An 18217-nucleotide genomic window follows, 5' to 3' on the forward strand; every position below is an offset into this window, starting at 1 on the left:
CACATATGGAAAATAAATAGTCCAACATATATAAAAAATGAGAATAGCTATATTTAATTTGCTCTTAAATCATTTTTCAGATGATACCATGGTGCTGATTAAATGAAGTGGTGATGATAATGACAAACATGTCAAGATGATGATTGCATAAAGATAAAATAATACATAAGACAAATTTATCAACAGATTTTATATCATTTTTTGTTTTTTTGTTTTAGCCAATTATTTATTATTTATCAGCTACCTAGTTCAGTGTGCTCAGTAAGCACAAAAAATTGCCAGTGTGCTGATAGACCGACCATCATGTCAGTAGCTACAGGAGTTTGTAGAATACTGCTGTTCTTAAAGTCGTGTCATGGACTTGAATTTGAATTGTAGGCTTCTACTCACTGCTTTTCAAAGGATACAAATGTTCATTTTTTTTAGTGAATACAATCAGTATTTCATGATAAAAAAAATCCCACTGACGTAAACTGCAACTGACAGTTTATAAGTTATGGGGTACAAGAATCAGCACTAGGCAATGACATCTTCTGGAATAATTTCCACTTTGATTATGTCAGTAAGCCCTACCAGAGTTCAGGATAGTTGGACATAAAATTACAGTGCAGCAAATCGTACTGAAAACATTGTCTTTGCCCATATTGTTCTTTTTCCTGTAAATAAAGAAAACAAGCAAACATTGCATTAGGTGACATGCTCTTATTTTATTACTACACATTGTTTATTTACATAGCCAAAATATAAAGCACATTGTATGTTTTCATTTGATTAAAAAATTATCATGCACCATGCAAGCATTCAAGACAAAGCAAGGGCATAAATCAAGGGAATTATATTAGCTAGCTGTTCCCATCTCTAAACACTTTTCAGAACAATGCATTTTGCTTGACATCAGAGTAGCATTAGCTAGGAATTGGCTGGCTAGGAACCATAGTCATTTAGGCACATTTCTTACAATTTTAGAAAGCACCTGTTAGACTACAATGGACATACTGAGATACTGTCCACATTTCTATCTATTTTGGAAGTCACTTGTATATACATTTTAAACAGTAGCTAACTACTAGTAGGCTACCATAACACAGAATGGCTGATTTCAATTAGTCAGAAGTTGTGGCTAGCCTGCTAGCTATATATAATTACTTATGTTAGTCGAGTGCCACCGAATGTTTGTATTGCTTGGAAAAGTTAGCTAGCAACAGTAGGCCTACTGTCTAGTTAGCCGGCTGGGGTAGTCAGACAGCTCAATAGCTAGCTTGTGAAACATAATTTATTTAGTTAGCTAGCTAACCACAACTTCTCATCGCATTTCAGTCTTGCTACCTTGCACACCAGCTAGCTTTTCCACAAGAAACGTATATAGCTAGTGTAATGTACAGTCAAGTGTTGCCGAATGCTTCTATAAAAATATTGACTGCCTTACTTATTGCTTTAACTGGCAGAAATGTGAGAAACCACGTTAAAAATGTCCTTGTCACAATGAGTCAATTGTTTTCTTCCCCAAAATACTGTAGCTAGCCAGCAAAGTTACAGTTCGTCAGAGTCTAGGGATGGTGCCAAATACAAATACCATATTCGGTGAAACTCGAATAATGTGTTCTCTCCGAATGTAAATGACCGGTGCATTGATATGAATTTCCCAAAACTAATTTCACACATATAATCACACAATATTCATTCACTGCAATTGTGATGAAGTTTATAAAGCATTTAGGGTGGGGATGAATAATTGTGGATGCTGTAGTTATAGAAAGGATAGGTGCAGAACTCCATGGAGATCCTATTTTTGGGTTTTCACTGAAACTGAGACTTTGAACAAACTGAATAGAATATCTATAGGACAACTACATGAAATATAAAAGATTTGTGTGCAAATCATACAGGTAAAGTGGGGCTTCAACAAAGAGGAAGAAAAAGTATTAACAAACAAAATCAACAAAACATTTTAGTCTAATATTCTGGTTTTTATTCCCTTTGGGGTTCATTGCGTACAGTAGTTCATAATGAAGATGAGGAACAATTTTTTATTATAAAAGCATTTTTTCAGGTTATAATTGACTTCAGTCTCCCTCAAGTAGAGGTGGTGGTGGGGTTCATGTAGTTTGTATGTTTTGATTTATAAAAACAGTTTGCCTATGTTTGAACCTTGATTTGACTGTTTGTTTACTTCAGTGTTATAAAAGCCTGTTATGGCTATATAACATTGTCACTCGCCATCGCCACCCTGGTAGGAACAGAAGAGCTGGATGCAGGGAGATGTGGAAATTCCAGATAACTCCAGGGTTTGATTTTAAGAGAGGGAGAGAGAGCGTTTTCAACCACGCACATAAACAAACGGAAAAACTTTTACCCATGACCCTCATGGGATCTGGATTTTTTTTTTTAATTAAAAAAAACTAAAACAAAAAATACAAAAATAAATTAAATCATAAACTGACACTTTTCAGCCCGTCTCTGCCTTGATGTGCTCTCTCTCTCACCGTTGTGGGGGATCCCCGGTCTCAGATGCCTACTGTGGAAAGAAGCACACTTTTAAATCTGGAACTGATTCGTTGCATAATCCAGGTGTGTACCTACTTACCCAGTAGGCATGGTCATCTAATTTCCCTAGTTTCCTTCTGCAAGCCAAGCCCTGCCACACACATACACTGTAGGCCATTGTTTGTTAAATACTGCTTTAAAAAGCAAATTACCTGTTGTTAAACTGGATCATTATTGATGTCATTGTAAAACCATGACATTAATGCTTTCACATTGCCCCAACATCAGTGTCAGTGATTATAATGATTTATAATTATGAAAAATTTGGGATCTTTGGAATTTTATACAGCTTCCATGTTGGACTCCACACATTTCCAGTTTGCGCCATTGCCCACTTCAGGTTTTTATCCAAATACAAATACAAATCATTTTGTTGGTTGAACAAATAAAGATACAAATACAAATAGTAGCATCTCTCTTCACCCCTACTGCGTACAGTGTAATTGGCACTGACCTCCCGTTATTGAAGATACCACTCAAGAACACGCTATACTGCCCCATGGAAAGTTAAAGACCCTTAGCCATCCAGCTTCTTGGCTGTTCATCCCCCTGCACTTAGGGAACCATTGTGTACCCTTCGATAGCTCAGTTGGTAGAGCGGAAGACTGTAGTTAGACCTTGTTGAAATCCTTTGGTCGTTGATTCAAATCAGGCTCGAAGGAAGATTAATTTTAAAGAGCAACATTCATTTATGGGGTGGCAGAGTAGTATAATGGGTAAGGAGCTGGTCTTGTAACTTAAAGGTCACTGCCGTTGTACCCTTGAGCAAGGTACTTAACCTTGCTCAAGGTTAAGTACCTATATATCTATATAACTATATATCCAGCTGTATAAAAATGGATGCAGTGTAAATGCTATATAAAAATTGTGTAAGTTGCTCTGGATAAGATCGTCTGAAAACTGCTTGTAATAACGATAATAATAATTACTAGTCAATAAACACTTCCAACAGCCATGTGAATATGTTTTTTTCCAAGCGCAGTGTACAACATAATGAATGAATGAATGAATGACATAATGAATGAGGAATCTAAAATCTTTAGTAAATTTGTCAAACAGTCAGATAGGTGTGTGTCAAACCCACCAACATGCTACCATTGTGTTCATCTTCTCTGCCCAGCTCTTCACTATCATCATCTTAATAGGAAATATTGAAATATTGAAAATGTTTATTTAATTATGAATGAATTAATGCCATCAATGTTATTCTAGAGGGGGATCACAGGAGAAAGAATAGAATCAGGAGATAAAATCTCACTGAGAAGTTTCTATTCCATTTTGTGGAGCACTCACCATTTGGATATTGTGTTGATGATGTGCACTCCCTCCTCCTTCAAGATGTTCACTGTTCTGTAAGGAATTACATTTAGTCGCAGGGAGGAAAACATGTTTATCTGACTCCATTAACTTCAAATCCTGTAAAGTGAAGATGTATGTGAATACGGGATTGTGTATACGCGCATTGGCTGCACAGAAAAAGGAGAAAACTGTTTATTATGACACAATATGGCCGTTGGCAATAACCGAGGATAGGCAGTTTCAATGATGGAAAAGGTGAACACTTTATTTTACAAAGCAAGACGAAAGACTGCTATGAAAAGAAAAGACATACAAACTAACAAACTAGGACAAAGAAAAGGAACACAAAGTGAGTATTGATGAATGCCCAAATATTCTGTACAGCAAAGACTATGGTACCAGGAGAACTGTTAAGAAGATTCTCCTCGAATGTTTCTTTGGACTTCCTTTAAATCTAATCCTGAGAAAGCCACAGCTCTCATGGTTTGCCCAAATAAGGTCTGGACACGAATAGGCCGATAACATCTGCCCCACCAAGAACCCCCCCCCTACTCCTCCAGGAAGAGAGAAACTGCACTTCCTCCCTCCTCTGTAGACACAGGAGAAGTATTAAAATCCAGTGACAGTAATAAGATACTTTGTACGATGGCACGTGATCCTATGATTTTACCTATCAATTCTCCAAATACTTCTCTATGGGAGTCCATGGTGGTGACCCATCTGTGACCCAGACACTTATGTAGGCATGACTATGTATAAATATGCTATGCTTAACATACTTGTGATCATATACCCCATATACCATCTCATACCCGTTCAGTGTGCTTGTCTATGTATGATATTATTCACAGTCCCCCACATTTATCATATCATCCTTAGTTATCTGCATGCAAATACATATGATGCATTCTTTCAGTCCATGGTAGTAATTTTAGCCGCGTTTCCACCGCAGGAACTATACCCCGGAACTAGGAACCTTTTGAGGAACTCAGTGCGTTTCCACCGCAGGAACTAGGGTCTAAATTTAGTTCTGGGGGCTTTGTTTTACCCCCCAAAACGTTCCTGCTCGGGGGGTAGTACTTTCCAAAAGTACAGGAACCTTTTGGGTGGAGCTTGCAGCGCTGAACATTTCTGATTGGTCGAGTACTCGTAGCATTTGTGTTGTATTTATTTTCCGCCATTACCCGCCATGTTTGAAAATATGCAGCGGCAAACCAATTTATTTTCATAATAACTTCAAATCAAACTTGTATGTTATGCGGCGCAGTAGCCTACTTTTGGTTATAGCCTGTCAACGTCTTGGAATTATAACGTGTGCTCTTCTGTTCTTTTCTTGCTTTAGTATTCGTTTTATAAAATGCTAAGCATTCGTGCTGGGACAGCATATTACGTAGGCTACCAAAACATTCAAACGGATTAATTCGGTTGCTGAATATTTTCTTCCGGATTTTCTTTGTTAGCCCGTTGTAATTGACTCAAAACGTTTGATAAAGTTATGTGAGGTATGCGGTAGTTCTGCATAATTAACATTGGTGATACAGTACAAGCAAACTGGAAATCACCTTCCGCACTTTTTATCCGGGTAAAATAACAGGTTAATTCTAGTAATCTTCCCTTTAGCTTTTTCAGACTGCCGTAATTTTACTCAATTTTACTGCCGTTTTTCAATTCCACGAAAAGACCAGGAAGATTATGGACTCATTTATGGTGCATGGTTCGCATCTGGAGGGCACACTTCGCTGCTCGGCTAGCAGTAACTTCGAAGGAAAGCAAACGGTAGCTGTACCACTACTAATTTACATTTTCACGCAAGTCCGAGTTTTCGTTCTATTCTTGTCATTTTGCGATTAGCCTATATGGAATTGACGACGAGAAAGTAATAAAACAGCAAATTGTTTACAACGTGTGCATGTTTTCTGCTGTTAATGAATGTGTTTGAGAGGATATATGAAAATCAATAAATACAAAAGTAACCATATATAGTCATTGTTGGTAACCCGTTGTATATAAGTGGAATAAACCCCTCCGGGCTGTCCCGGTTATTAGAAAATAATGTAGGCTACTTCGGTGGTAGTATGGGGTTACAGAAGAAATCATATGACAGATGGACCGACGACAACGTCAGTGGGCTAATTTGCCTAATCTTCGCGGTACTTTAGACCCCGGTGGAAACGCAGACAACCATTGGCTGAAGGAACCTTTTAGTTCCTGGTAATGTAGTTCCTGGGACTGAAAGTTCCGGGTAATTTTGGTGGAAACGCGGCTTTTGTCTGACCTAGGAGAGCCTGGGCCATTGTCCATGGATTGGAGAGCAGCAGTTTATGGCCCCCAATTGAAGTTGTTCTTGACCCTCCACCTGGTATGGCCACAGCTCCAATAGGGTAATATCCTGTCATCTGATTCCTCCAACTCTTCCAGGAGGATAAGCCATTTGAAGATTGCTTCCCCTCAAATAAATGGGTCGAAAAAGACAGTCCCATGCAGCTTTCAGCTGCTCTCCCTATCCTGGGGAATTTTATGGCTCCACTCAGCTCCACTCATGTACCGCAGTGTAATTTTACAACTCCACCAGTGTGCGCGCCATGGAAGAATATGTCCACGTGTGAAGGAACAACAGAGTTGTTTGGGAAAATTGAAATTTTACCTTACAGTTCAATCTGTTATCATCCTGAGAGATGGGGAGAATACGCATAGCCTAACTTAATTGATAATTTTTTTCTTTAACGTGAAACGTAAAAACATACTGGCATTTGGGTCATGAAATCATCACCATTTAGTGCATTTCCTCACTGCCATTTAGTCATTTGTGGTACTGTGGTGTAGTCTTCAGGCTCTAAATATCTTTTATACCCCTTCCTACTGGGTTCCATCATTCAGTCTAAGCTATGGAAATGATCAAGAAAAAGATAAAGGCAATGAGAATGTAGCCTGCCTGGGTGCTGTCATGGTGGCCATTCTGGGGTGGCAAATCTGCGGTTGCCATTCGGAGGATTCCGAACTTTGCATCTGGGCCTAGTGTTGTTTGGTGTTTGGTGCACGCCAGATCAGACATTTTTGTCTTACAGCTCACCGGGCTTTTTTACATTTTGACCCCTGACTTTTCGGAATATTCAGCTGTCTTTTGGTTTTTGTACTCTGATCTTGGTTTGCTGGGACTATTTTTGGAAGAAACAAGCTGTAGTTTGGTATTTTCTTTCATTCATTTCCTTTGTGGTTGTGACTCACCCATGTCTTTAACATTGTGTTATTTTTTAATTTTTTAAGGTAGTTGAACAATGCCTTTAGATCAGATGTGAATATTTGTTGTAACTTAATACATTTCTTAATTTTAATTTGGTTTTGAGTAGTACATTTGATGAAGGTTGATCCAACAGATAAACATATTGCTGTGCCTATCAATGAATTCGGTACTTCATTGTTGCACTTGTGTCTGGTATTCACAGTGCCGGAAGGCAAACGAGGGTGTAACTGCTTAAAACTGCTGGATTCAGAAAATTAAGCATATTTCACTTAATCCTACTTTCTCAGACAGCCTCCATTTTCTTCATTGAGAAACAAAGAAAATTTACTGAGAGAACATAGATGTCAACCTCTGACAGAATTTCCCCTGCAGCTTCCTCATTATGGCTACTTAATCACCATAGATTATATTTTTAAATTTATAAAATGTTGTTTCATCCCAGCTTTCTCATAATGATGATTTACGGTGTTATGAAATTTGGAACTGACTAGATCAGACCATTCAAGACAAGACACTATATGGATCCCACTGAAGTTGAATTACTTGTTCCTTCTGGCTATGTCACCATTTAGGTTTTTTAAACTGTTATGATCCCAATTGTTCCCTGACTGGCCTATAGATGTCAGTGTTTAAATGTAAGTCTCGTCTTTTGCCAGTAGTTGTCACCTTTGTGCTGGTGACATAGAGGGTACATAACAACTGGGGAGAGTAGGAGTGGCCAGGCGGTGAAGCCTAGAAAGTAACGGAAACAGGCTCTGCAGCACATGTTGAGGGTTAGAGAGCTTGCTGCCCTTTGAATTCAATGTAGAAAACCAAGTTGATTTTATTATCAAATCATTGGCCAATTTTTTGTGATCATAAATTTCATTATTTGTAGTACTTTGTGAAACAATGGTTGTTTTGGCCCAGAAGTCTTGGTAAAATGTTATTCAATATTTCATGACATATTATTATATATTATATATTTTTCCAATCGGCTTTTTATATGAAATGTAACAATCGTTAATCGAGTTTCAGAATACCATTGGGGAAGTTTTATTTTGCCTAGAAAGTCTGATATTTCCCATTCATTTTAATGGGAGCTCCACTGTTTTGCCCTCAGCATATGCAGTGCAAGCTTACTTCCTGGACTTCACAAGTTTAGGTTAGCTGAAGGCATGCCTGCCTGTCTAGTTAAATGTGCATGGAAATGGCTGGTGACAGTAAGAGCAGAGGCTTGTGTGAAAGTGACTGTCAATAAGAATGGGTATTATGCTTTTTTTTTTTTTTTTTGCATTTTTACTTTACTTTCCTGCATGTATCAGCCTGAACCAATTTCCACTTTCTTTGTACGTCTTTGCATTTTATGGGGTTGGAGGGCTCTGGTTTGACAGGGCCTGCTAATTCAATGCAATAAGACAATAAAAATAAGAAGGGGCGCAGCATTTTTTATTATGTGATTGCAGCACTTACTGTTTCCGTGGAGAAGGAGGAATTGATACAGCCATCTGTTCAGGGACAATTCCCCGTCTGACAGTAGCGCTTGTTAATTTGTAAATATCTGTCTACCTGCTCGTCCGTGTGCACGTCTGTCTAGACTGGGAGTAGTGGGGGGCGAGGGTGTGTAAGCAGTGTACATGTGAGGGGCAGAGGGGTGACATTTGAGAAGGGAGTTGAAGGTTGTTCTGAACTGGTGGGCGGGGGTGTAAAAGCAGGGCGGCGGATTGAATTTCGACACGACAGCATTCCCTAAAATTTCAAGACGGTGTGAGGGAGGAAGGGGAGACATCGAAGTCATTGACCTACAGACAGCCGTAAGTCGCTAACTGGTCAGGAGAGGGGGTAGTTCACTTCTCCAAGGCAAAGAAGTCTCTGCAACTGTCCAAAGTGAGTTGTGTAGACTGTGAGACATAACACGCGAGCAGGTGGAAATGGAAGAGGTATGACAGAAAGACGAAAACCCTTAGAGGGACAAACAGACATGGACACAGCAAGAGGGAGGGAGAGAGAGACAGCATGAGGAGACATGAAAGACAAACAGTGTGACTCTGGGTGTACTGATTAGCCTATCCACAGCAACTGCCTCAGTGAGTGAGTGATTCTGTGTGTTTCACTAACTACACTAATAACATGATCGCTTAGCTGTGCTTACAATTGTTAATTAAGCATTAGGACTTTTTGGGTTATTTTTAATTTCCAAATAGTCCAAGTAAGTTCATTTTATGGTCATACAGCTTCTTATCTGGATCCTCATTGGCTGATCATGGTGTGAATAATATTGCACTTGGGTACCACTGATATGTACCAGTGGTTGTTTTTAGAGAGAACGATATTGTGGTTTAGCTTTTCCAAGTAGTAATTCCTTGCATACTCTTGGGTCTTGCATGCAATATGATATCACAGCTACATTATTATATCTGTGCTATGTAATGTACAAAGTTGAGATGTTTTGATGGTGAATAAGATGGCCCCATATGTATGATATTATATGCAGCAGATCTTACAGTAGAAATTTTCGACTAATCAGTAAGAATGCTTGTGTTCTGTATTATTGTGATAATAAATAATCTGTAATTATATCATTAGTAACACCCAACCAATATTCTAAAAGTAAAATGAACAGTATTCTTAATCTAGTTCATCTTTTACTCTTTCTTTTTCAGAAACATCAGCCCTGTTGTTTCTGTTTACACATACCATACAGTATACAGAGAGCAAAAGGAGAATAGAGAGAGGGAAAGATGGACAGTCAAGACAAGGGTGGAGGAAAGGCAGGGAGCGAAGAAGGGATGTCTGACAAGGAGGACCAGAAAGTCGAATCCTGTGACAATGTCAAACAGATGAAAGAGCAATGCAACACAGCGGAGAAGGGAGAGAAGGAGAACGAGGGAGGGGAAAAGGAGAGGAAAGACCAGAAGAGGGACAGCCGACGTTCAGGCTCTTTGTGGAAAGGCGGCTGGGCGCTGACCGAGAGACTGGCCATCAATGTGTCAGGCATGCGGTACGAGACGCAGCTCCGTACTCTGGCCCAGTTCCCCGATTCCATGCTGGGAGACCCGCACCGGCGGCTGCGGTACTTCGACCCACTGCGGAACGAGCTGTTCCTGGACCGGAACCGCGCCTGCTTCGACGCCATTCTCTATTTCTACCAATCGGGCGGGCGCCTGCGCCGGCCCGCGAACGTGCCTCTCGACGTCTTCATGGACGAGCTGGAGTTTTACGAGCTGGGCGAAGACATCATGGCGCGCTTCAAGGACGACGAGGGGTTCCCCAAGGAGGAGGTGCGCCCTTTGCCTGAAAACGAGCTGCAGAGGCGCCTGTGGATGCTGTTTGAGCACCCAGAGTCTTCCTCTGGCGCCCGAATTATCGCCATTGTCAGCGTCATGGTCATCGTGGTGTCCATCGTCATTTTCTGCCTGGAGACGCTGCCTGACTTCAGGAATGACAAAGAGGTGAGATCTGGAGAGGAACGGACGGTAGAGTCGGGGAAGGTCTCAACAGAGAGAGTGGGAAGGAAAAGAGAATCAGGTTGCTGAGAAAGAGGAATGAGAGGGTGAATGGTCAAAAGCAAAGATACAGATTAATGAAGTGGGAAAAGTGGGAAATAATGAATGTGAAATGCCAGGACGATGGGTAAAAATCTATTGAGGAATTACAGAATTATACAGAACTATAGTATACATGGATCAAAATATTAACCGAAATCTGTTCGTATGTTAGTTGAATTATATTGATTACCTTTTATAAATGTATCCATTGCTAAATACGGCAGCGGTTCACCTCATGGTCAAGAACCAAATTCACACTGTTCCAGTGCTGAATGTGGCTGGGAGACCTGCCGGGAGATTCACAACTGACCAGAACATCACTCAGGGAGGGAGGGTATCACCAGTATAGAAATTCCTGGGTCCCTTTTACACCTCTGGTCAGTTGGGTGCCGGTGGCCTTTCTGCAGTCTTTTTTTGCGCAAGCTGAGCAACAAGTGCAGTTCTATTGTGTAATGGCGGTGGACACAGAGGCAAAAGAAGCATTGGCTGACAGAATGCGATATAGTCATAGGACAGAGGGGAGATTCTCGATTGAAAGTAGCTAAATTAGGGGAAAGGGAGGAAGATGGAAAGAAATTAAATTTAACTCATCACGAGAAATATATATTGAAGATATTTTACTTTGTGTCTTCATGGTGAAAGACTTTTTAGAGTCCTATCTATGGACAAAAGAGTCTTATTGACAGTTCATGAGGTCAAAATCAATAGGTTCTATCAGCATTTTTTGCTTTAATGCCCAGTATGGTTTATATAGCTTTAATACATAAGTATTGTATCCCCATGCCTATGTAAAATATTTATAAATATTAAAATACTGTTGTGTTTATTTTAAATTGATTCATTGATGTGGCGTAACAGAGTGCTCATGAAATATGGCCGTTTAAGTTCACCTCAGACTGCGTCTTCGCCTCATACAGCGTCTTACCTCAGGTAAACCTGAAGGTGCCCCAGTGGTTTCATAATTCAGTCTCATGTTGGCTGGAGTGCTGGGGGAGAATTTGGCTCGTAAATTTTATAGAATGGGGAGTTCTAGAGAGGTAATAATACACACTAATAACTGAATCAAATACAATTTACACAGAAACTCCAACCTACACACATTTTCCAACAATTTTAGCTGATAATTAGCTGATAGGATTTTTATATTTGCAAGCTAAAATTCTAATAGCAAATATTATATAATAGGCATACAGCAGATTATATTTTATTACAGTAATAACATTTGAACAACCAGCAATAATTTCTAGGATTACCTCCTTATAACAGAATGTCTTATCAGAATCTGAATTTGCTCGTTCAAAGATATCTGGTCAAACTACTTAACCAAGTCACAGTGTACCTTCCGATAATGAAAACAATCACAAATTTTGTGTTCCAACTGCACCCAGAGAAAAAAAAACAAATGGAAAATCAGCAAGTAAGAAGAGAAGGATGCAAGGACAGCGCGAGGTTAATGCCCAGATTATTTTAGTCATGCTGTTAAATCTGATACACTTAGATTGAGGGAGAGTGTGCAAGGAACGGGAGAGGAATGAAGGACAGGGGTGGTGGTGGAAAGCCTGGAAAAATTAGGTGGGGAGCCAGTAAGACAGAGGTAAAGTGTGTTGTGTTCAGCAGAAAAGGTAAGCGGGAAATAGAGGAGAGAGGGAGGGGTAAATGGAATGTGAGGGGGGAGACCATATTTTATTTTTGCAGTTTTCCCAACCACTGTGAAGAACTGTACTTACACTGGCCTGGGAAACCCTGCCAAGAACCTGCTGTAACCTTGTCCCACCGGCAGTCTGATAGAACTTGGATGTGAGGGAGATTGAGAGCAAGAGATAGATGGGCACTGACGGAGACGGAGAAAGAAAGAGGAGGGGGGCCCTCTCATGTTTCTCCTGGGAGATTTCAGCCACTATTTATAGAGAGAGGACAACCCTGAGAACACATCAACACATAAATTGAGCTCCCTTATTACAACACTAAGTGACTCACCATTTAGATAATACAGAGAAAAGTATATTTTATATCTACAAAGAAAAGTCTTATTATAGCTACCTAGACAAACGACAGCATAAACGGACACACATCTACACAGGTATGTTCAGAAAGGCTGACAAACTGAGAAACAAAGATACAGAAAGACAAGCACAAATAAAATTGTACGTATAGCCACATTAAGAACTGAAACTTGCATAGTATTATAATCAGTTTTGAAATAATGGATCTAAAGGCACTTTCACACCAATTTTACAAATATAAGCAAACATACAGAGAAAGACAAAAAAATAATTAATCTCCTGTTCAGTTTCAAACAAATATGCTCAGTATGCTTACCATTCACCCGCTGTGGAAGTTCCCTGGAGATCTACATGTTATGGCTCTGTTTAACCTGTGAACTTTAGTACTTTCGCCAGTTCACTGCACCGTCAGAAGTTTCCCATTATACCCCAGAATCACAACTCCATTTGATAGTCAAACAGCCTGGGTAGGATTGCCCCTCCTGACATCTATAACAACTTGATTTTTTAAAAAGCTTTCTTAATGTACTTTTTACTTAATGCGGTTTTAATTTACATTTGGAAACTGATTTTCTTTGACTGAAAGCGAAAGAGCTCCAGTAAAGCCATACATAGTCAACACAGATGACAAACTATTCTAGATAAGAGCAAAAGCGTTTGCACTATGCAGCAGTTATCCATTTTGTAACAATTTATTTTAATAGGAATCCTATAATTTACTTCTAATTGCATTTACTCTTTTTCAAGACTTATGCAGCCAGTGTTTGAAATGTTTTTGTTATTATTTTTAGGATGGATCTTGTCACAAAGACTTTGTCTTTTACACATGCACATACCCAAAAAGACACCATAACACAAATGTTAATGTGTTTATGCATAGAGGTGCACTTTTCTATGTATTGAGATACAAAGGCAAATGTCTACATTATACCAAGGCTGGAGTATTGGTCAGCAACGCAGGCCCAGGTGTCTACAGCTCAAAAATGTTTTAATTTTTTTTTATTATAAAATGCATGTTTCCACCATATATTTAGGATAAGCTTTGTCACCGGTAACACTGACAATGCTCACTCTTTTTGATTTATTTCTCAAGCTTGATTCATCCCTGGATAGTTTAGCTTTTGATATTCCCAACTCGTTCTTTCTACTTAAATTTTCTCTCATTTTTTCCAGGAATACTTGCATCAACACCACCCCAACAACCCCAATTTCACCATGCACATCCCTCCAGCCTCCAGTCCCTTCCAGGACCCCTTCTTCATGGTGGAGACTATGTGTATCTGCTGGTTCTCCTTTGAGCTGCTGATGCGCTTTTCCTGCTCACCCAGCAAGATTCACTTCTTCAAAGATGTCATGAACGTCATTGACTTCACTGCCATCCTCCCCTACTTCGTCACACTTGGAACGGAGCTGGCCAAGTCCAAGGGCAGCACTCCAGCCATGTCGCTGGCCATAGTGAGGGTCATCCGTCTGGTAAGAGTCTTCCGAATCTTCAAGCTTTCCCGACACTCCAAGGGGCTTCAGATCCTGGGCCAGACCCTGAGAGCCAGCCTGCGCGAGCTTGCCCTGCTCATCTTCTTCCTCTTCATCGGAGTCATCCTCTTCTCCAGCGCCATCTACTTTGCAGAGGCTGACCACAAGGACACGGCTTTCACCAGCATCCCAGAGGCCTTCTGGTGGGCCGTGGTCACCATGACAACGGTGGGATATGGGGACATGTACCCAGAGACGGTGTGGGGGAAGATGGTAGGGTCAATGTGTGCCATTGCTGGAGTGCTGACTATCTCCTTGCCGGTGCCTGTCATTGTCTCCAATTTCAGCTACTTCTACCACAGGGAGAATGAGTGTGAGGACAGGCAGGAGTACACCCACGTCAAGACCTCGCTGTGGGTGGAGGAGGGCAATGAGGAGAGGGAGGGAGAAGGGGAGGGTGATTTTCTTCCCTTGGAGGGCATCTGTCCTCCTCTCAATGGAACTTTGTTGGGGGGGCTTTGTGCAGGTCAGGATGGGAAACAGACAGGGGGTAATCTGTACCCCAGGGAGCCCCTGGTGACACAGGTGTGATGTGGAGAGGTTAAACATGTGCATGCACAGATTGGATGCCACAGTATATGCATTCTGACACCGGGAGGGGAAGTGACTGTAGACACACTTACACTGATTGACTGAACACCACATTCATAAACAGGGTAGCACAGTACATTTCCAGTGACGCACTAGCACAGTTACACTGACAAATTAACGGAGCAAGTGTTTACATAATGTTTCAATGGCTCTGCTGACCTGGCCGCTACAGCACATTAAGCCACGCTCTGTGTGAAGGCAAGCAAAACAGAATCACTTCTGTGTCTGACAGCAATCGAAGAATGTCAAATAATAGTCAAGTGCTTTAACATGATATATCTTATACAGAACATGTCAGTACGGCCTTAATCGTCAGAAGGATGGAGAATATTAAAATATATATTTATTTATTGACTCAGTATTTATTTATTACTAACATTTTAGCAATCATGTGTTTATTTATGTTTGATTGATGTTATGTGGTATTTATATAATTACTTAATGTTGTATTAATGACTTTGTTCTGTTTAGGTGGCTAGGCGAAGCATTTATCGAGATAAGCTACATGTATGACCCCACCAAAGCAGGTGCAGTACCTAGTACAAGACAGAATGCTAACGCTAACACTCTGAAATTCTAAATTTCAGAATTAATTGCAATCGCACAAATCCCCACACAGAGTAAGCTGTACCACACAAACTTTATAAAATACTGTCTCATAGTTTATTGCACCACATGTGTACTATTTTAAGCTGTTCTGTAATATAATACATGAAGTGACCCATTAACTACTGGACAGGTCAAATAAAGATATACAAAGTGTATGTACATTATTGGGTGAATGTCAATAGAATGCTGCATTGGTGTTTGCATTGTATTCTGTGTTTATATGTATTTAATAAAGCTATATTTTATCAATTATTTTGTTGACATCAGCAGTGTATAATATTTCTCTCACTCAGTTTTGCACCATCTAATCCAGTGTTTATAACCTCATGCTTTCCAATTCAGAGCGTGTTGTACCACACCCACTGCAATATACTTGTAACAATTGCATATAATAAATAGATATTCTGTACCTGAATACTGACTTGAAGGATTTACTTTTTTGTAAAACATAGGCAATAACTGATAGATTATTTTAGGATTGGGTTTGAATTGGAATGACAAATGACAAATGATGTGCTCAGCACCGAATAATATAAATGAGGTTCCTGTAGGGGACCTGTGCTCAGATATTATTTTAGTTATAGTGTATGTTTTCAATTGGCCCTGATATTTTCAATATGCAAAAAAGGATATTGTAGATATCAACATACATTTATGATAACCTGCAAACACATAAATAGTCTGGGCCAATCCACAAAATCTTACATAATATTTTTAAAACAGAAAGTGAACTATCACTTCAATATCTTTTTAAGGACAACTCGTTAATGAAATGTGGTAAAAGCTAAAAACACAAAAAGCTTCACTTTAGGCAATGACAGAGGACAGTAGACATGGGCCCTATGCTGAGCCCTATTTGTACTTCCTGTCTATCCTGCTTATATATATAGCATCAGGCCCACATTTGGATTTGGACTGATATTCATGCAGCTAATCCAAAGGCTTGAAGAACACTCAATATGCACTACTGGTATTTGTTGTTCACCCAGATCACACTATAAAAGGTTCACAGTTCATTTGGTGTTCTGTGCAAATTGAAATAGTTTTGCTTGTTTATACAGCATCATTGGTAATATTGAATAGTCTAGCACATGGAAAATTAAGAATTGCTCATCAGGTTGACTCCTGGACGTCCATATGAAAACATGTGCAATATGCTAATGTAAAACATGCTTTTGGAAGTTTTTTTTTTTTTTGCACTTCATCCTCTTTCACGTAAGAGTGCCTTAGACATGTGGAAAGTAAGCTCTCAATCATATTTACTCATTTAAAAAAAAATATTCTTATCAGTTTGTTTCGGATTTCCCCCTTTTTTGCTTTAGTCAATTTTTCTCTGGTTCAAAGAACACATTGTTTTCCGTTTTCATCCCCTGAGCATTTCGTGTTCTCATCATTAGTTATGATTTTAGTTTTTTTTAAATGATAAAACCTTGGTTGTAAGGTACACTTTGTATAGTTCTGGTAGTATTTATATTTCTTACCATGGAAAGCGATTCACTGCAATTCTTTTTGCATCAGAGTTGATAGACTATTCATAAGGCATAATAGTGTATGCTACTTTCCTATGCTATGTTTCTTATGGGTTTGGTTTGGTTGAGGAGTATCGTAACTGCATCAATGAAATAGAGCTTAAATGAAGAATACTGTATATGCACTTAAATAGCCTGGTCAACTCATCAGAGACGGGTAAACTGCACAATCCATAAAGAGGTTTTCATACTACAAATAAAAAGAAAATAGACAGATAATTAGTCAATACTTCAGATACAAACTGAACAACTGACCATGTCTTCCTCTTCTATCTTGATGACATCACTTGCCTGAGAAGTCTTTTTTTGAGGTGCCGCAAATCCACATGTGGCAACTGTATCTCCTGGCCGGATATAACACATACGAAAAAAACTGTCAGTTGATATGGCCTTGATGTAGTGGCATTAAAGGGAAAGAAAGCTTCAGTTCTGACTGGCCATGGTGAAATCAAACCTCCACCACTCTTGTTTATATATTCCTCTTAAACCAATAATTTTTTCAGCCTCTAGTCACAAAATTTCCTTGATTGAGTTTAACTGTCTTAAGTGTCATGGCCAAGGGTTATCATGAGAGTTTGACAATTGAGTTTTGACTGTGAAAATAGTGCCCTGAACTGTTACATACCTTTAAGGATTTCACATAATAACTGAATGAACCCAAAGATAGAAAAACCTTTGAGGGTGAAATTAAAATGGTCAAGGTTTCCAGTACAAGTAATGTGGATAACATTCTGAGCTCTATGGTTTGATACTCGGGGAATAACCAACCTTAAGAGCTGCTAAAAAGTTGCAAATAATATATTAACATCTCTAGTTTCTGCATAATCATCAGTAGGACTTTTTGTCCCCAAGGAAGCTCTACGCTCTCACAAGTACAGCACAAACGTTTTATGGGGCTGTACAGATATGGGAATTAGTCAAAATTCAAAATGCAATTAATTACATTCCAGGCACTTAGCAGACACTCTTATCCAGAGCGACGTACACAGCTTTTGCCTTTTAACAGAATATTAATTTATACAGCTGGATATACTATATGGAGGCAAGATGCAAGATGCAAGAGCAGTGTCCTATCTAGAAATTGAACCTGAGATTGAATCGACTAGGCTGAATGGGAAGTTTCTTAAGCATTATACAACACTGTTAAGGAACTGGAACACATGAAAATCACTGAAGTACTGGAAAACAAGCAACACACTATTTAGTAATTTATTTAGTCATGTCCCATGCTGTTCCAGAAAGGTACATGTACAGCAACCTTGCAGCCTCTATACCTATAGTCATGAGGAAGCATAGCAGACCACAGATTTAGAAGAAAAAACAAATCTTAATGACTTGCAA

At 39.5% G+C, this 18217-nt stretch overlaps 1 protein-coding gene across 3 annotated transcripts; it reads left to right on the forward strand.

The window, feature by feature from the left end:
- Positions 1–8849: 8849 nt before the first annotated feature.
- On the forward strand, positions 8850–15599 carry LOC118219794 (potassium voltage-gated channel subfamily A member 1-like). Of its 3 annotated transcripts, none has more exons than XM_035403205.1 (3): positions 8850–9154; positions 9727–10515; positions 13788–15599. In XM_035403205.1, the coding sequence occupies exons 2-3, from the start codon at positions 9805–9807 to the stop codon at positions 14676–14678; spliced, it is 1602 nt and encodes a 533-aa protein (XP_035259096.1). In that variant the 5' UTR covers positions 8850–9154; positions 9727–9804; the 3' UTR covers positions 14679–15599. The 3 variants fall into 3 exon arrangements, with proteins under 3 accessions (XP_035259096.1, XP_035259095.1, XP_035259097.1); XM_035403204.1 differs by having other exon boundaries at positions 8850–9150; XM_035403206.1 differs by having other exon boundaries at positions 8857–8950.
- The last annotated feature ends 2618 nt before the right edge of the window (positions 15600–18217 follow it).

This window comes from Anguilla anguilla, chromosome 2 (genome assembly GCF_013347855.1).
Source record: "Anguilla anguilla isolate fAngAng1 chromosome 2, fAngAng1.pri, whole genome shotgun sequence".
Lineage (NCBI taxonomy): Eukaryota > Metazoa > Chordata > Actinopteri > Anguilliformes > Anguillidae > Anguilla > Anguilla anguilla.

Excerpts from the sequence above, each read along its gene's own strand:
- LOC118219794 (XM_035403205.1), top strand. The coding sequence starts at position 9,805 with ATGGACAGTCAAGACAAGGGTGGAGGAAAGGCAGGGAGCGAAGAAGGG. Across the intron at positions 10,516-13,787 it reads ACTTCAGGAATGACAAAGAG|GAATACTTGCATCAACACCA; the intron begins GTGAGATCTGGA and ends CATTTTTTCCAG.